The sequence below is a fragment of the Frankliniella occidentalis genome, unplaced genomic scaffold (genome assembly GCF_000697945.3).
Source record: "Frankliniella occidentalis isolate FOCC.00 unplaced genomic scaffold, Focc_3.1 Scaffold11, whole genome shotgun sequence".
NCBI lineage: Eukaryota > Metazoa > Arthropoda > Insecta > Thysanoptera > Thripidae > Frankliniella > Frankliniella occidentalis.
The window spans coordinates 2475275-2476898 of NW_026267141.1; the positions used below are offsets into that span (position 1 = coordinate 2475275).

At 53.1% G+C, this 1624-nt stretch overlaps 1 protein-coding gene across 1 annotated transcript in view; it reads right to left on the reverse strand.

Moving 5' to 3' along the window:
- LOC113217531 (mucin-17-like) overlaps positions 1-1624 on the reverse strand; it is a 161748-nt gene that overhangs the window by 46160 nt on the left and 113964 nt on the right. Inside the window, 1 exon segment of the mRNA XM_026437479.2 lies at positions 857-910. Within this exon segment, the coding sequence (XP_026293264.2) occupies positions 857-910 (54 nt within the window).

The window sequence follows — 1624 nt, forward strand, 5'->3', positions numbered from 1 at the left end:
CAAGTACACAGAATATTGTGTGTACTTGGTCAAGTACACACTAAAACCTCCATACATTTATGCAAGAGACTTAGTGTGTACTTGACCAAGTACACACAATATTCTGTGTACTTGATCAAGTACACACAATATTCTGTGTACTTGCCAAGTACACAGAATATTCTGCATACATGTAGGTATGCAGAATATTCTGCATACATGTAGGTATGCAGAATATTGTGTGTTCAAGTACAGACTTGGGTTTCCAGACTACCCTAACATCCCTGCCCTATTCTGGCCCTGACTTTTCCCTAACTTTCCTGACTTCCAAGCAGTTGCGTCGTGAGCCTAGGTTTGTTATCTTGAGGTTGGGGCGCCGCCGGGGGAGCGCCCGTGAGGCAGGCCGCCCCGTCACGCCTCCGTGCTCCGCGGGCGTGCGTACCTCCCAGGGGCTCCCGGGGAGGTGCCGCAAGGGGCTGAGCAGGCCCGCCCCACACCAGGATGCGTAAGGTCAGCGGGGCCCGCCGCGCCCCCGACCTCACCGCCATGCGGCTCCGCGGCTCCATTCCCCGGCTCCTCCGCCGCTGGTGCGCCGAGGCGGGGCCGAGCGGGCCGCGCTCTTTATGACATGTCATTGTTGTAAGTGTGTTCCCGTGTTGGTGAGCAGGCGCCTCGCGGACAGCGACACGCTCGCGACAGCAGGAGGCCTGTCCGCGCGCGCGTCGAGAAGAACAGAAGGACAGGGGACAGCGCACAAGGCTCGCGGCGCACACGCGCACGCCGGAGAAATGATCGTTTAATTGGACAGGTCACGAAGAGGTGAAAGAATTTGAAAGACACGAAAAAACGAGAAGTAGTGGGTGGGGGCAGTACTCACCGCTGGCGTCTCTTCTGACTCGGTCTTGTCGAATAATTTCTAAGTTTTCTGAATCTGGAAAGAGAAAGAAGAAAAAGGGCACTGTTATTTCTTTCATTATACGACCTTTGTTGTTTACATTGCGGCAGCGCTGCGTTGCGTGGAGCGGTCCGCACATTTGCACCGCCGTTGGAGAAAAGAAAATTGCGAAAATATCATTTCCCATGCCATGCACGGGCGAGTATACCACACCGCGGGTCACGCACCCGCCGTGAGATACGCTGCGAAAATAAAATACTCGTCGTAAAACAACAGTTTGCATTTTGGTGTGAGGATAAGTATTAAAAGGTCATACACATATACTCCTCGTTCGTTACAGCATTCGAGACGGTCGAGTGATTTCGCCTCGACAGTCCATAACCGACAAATGACCCCAAAACACCCGGACCGAAGACCGCACAAGCCAACTGAGAAGAGGCGCGCGACCGCAGCGAACACCGAAAGAGAAAAAAAAGATGGTGTAAAAAAAAGCGAAGAAATCGCCTGAAATCGTCGCGCGATTGTGACAGGTTTGTGGATTGCAACCGTGTTGCACCACACATATTGGTCCTGTCCAGGCCGCAGTACAACCACCCGGTCACACAACACAGATCAAGAGTGTGTGTCAGAGAGCAAGAGAGCGATAGGGGGTGAGAGAGACACATACAGAGAGAGAGAGAGAGAGAGAGAGAGAGAGAGAGAGAGAGAGAGAGAAAGAGAGAGAGAGAGAGGGAGAGGGAGAGGGAGACG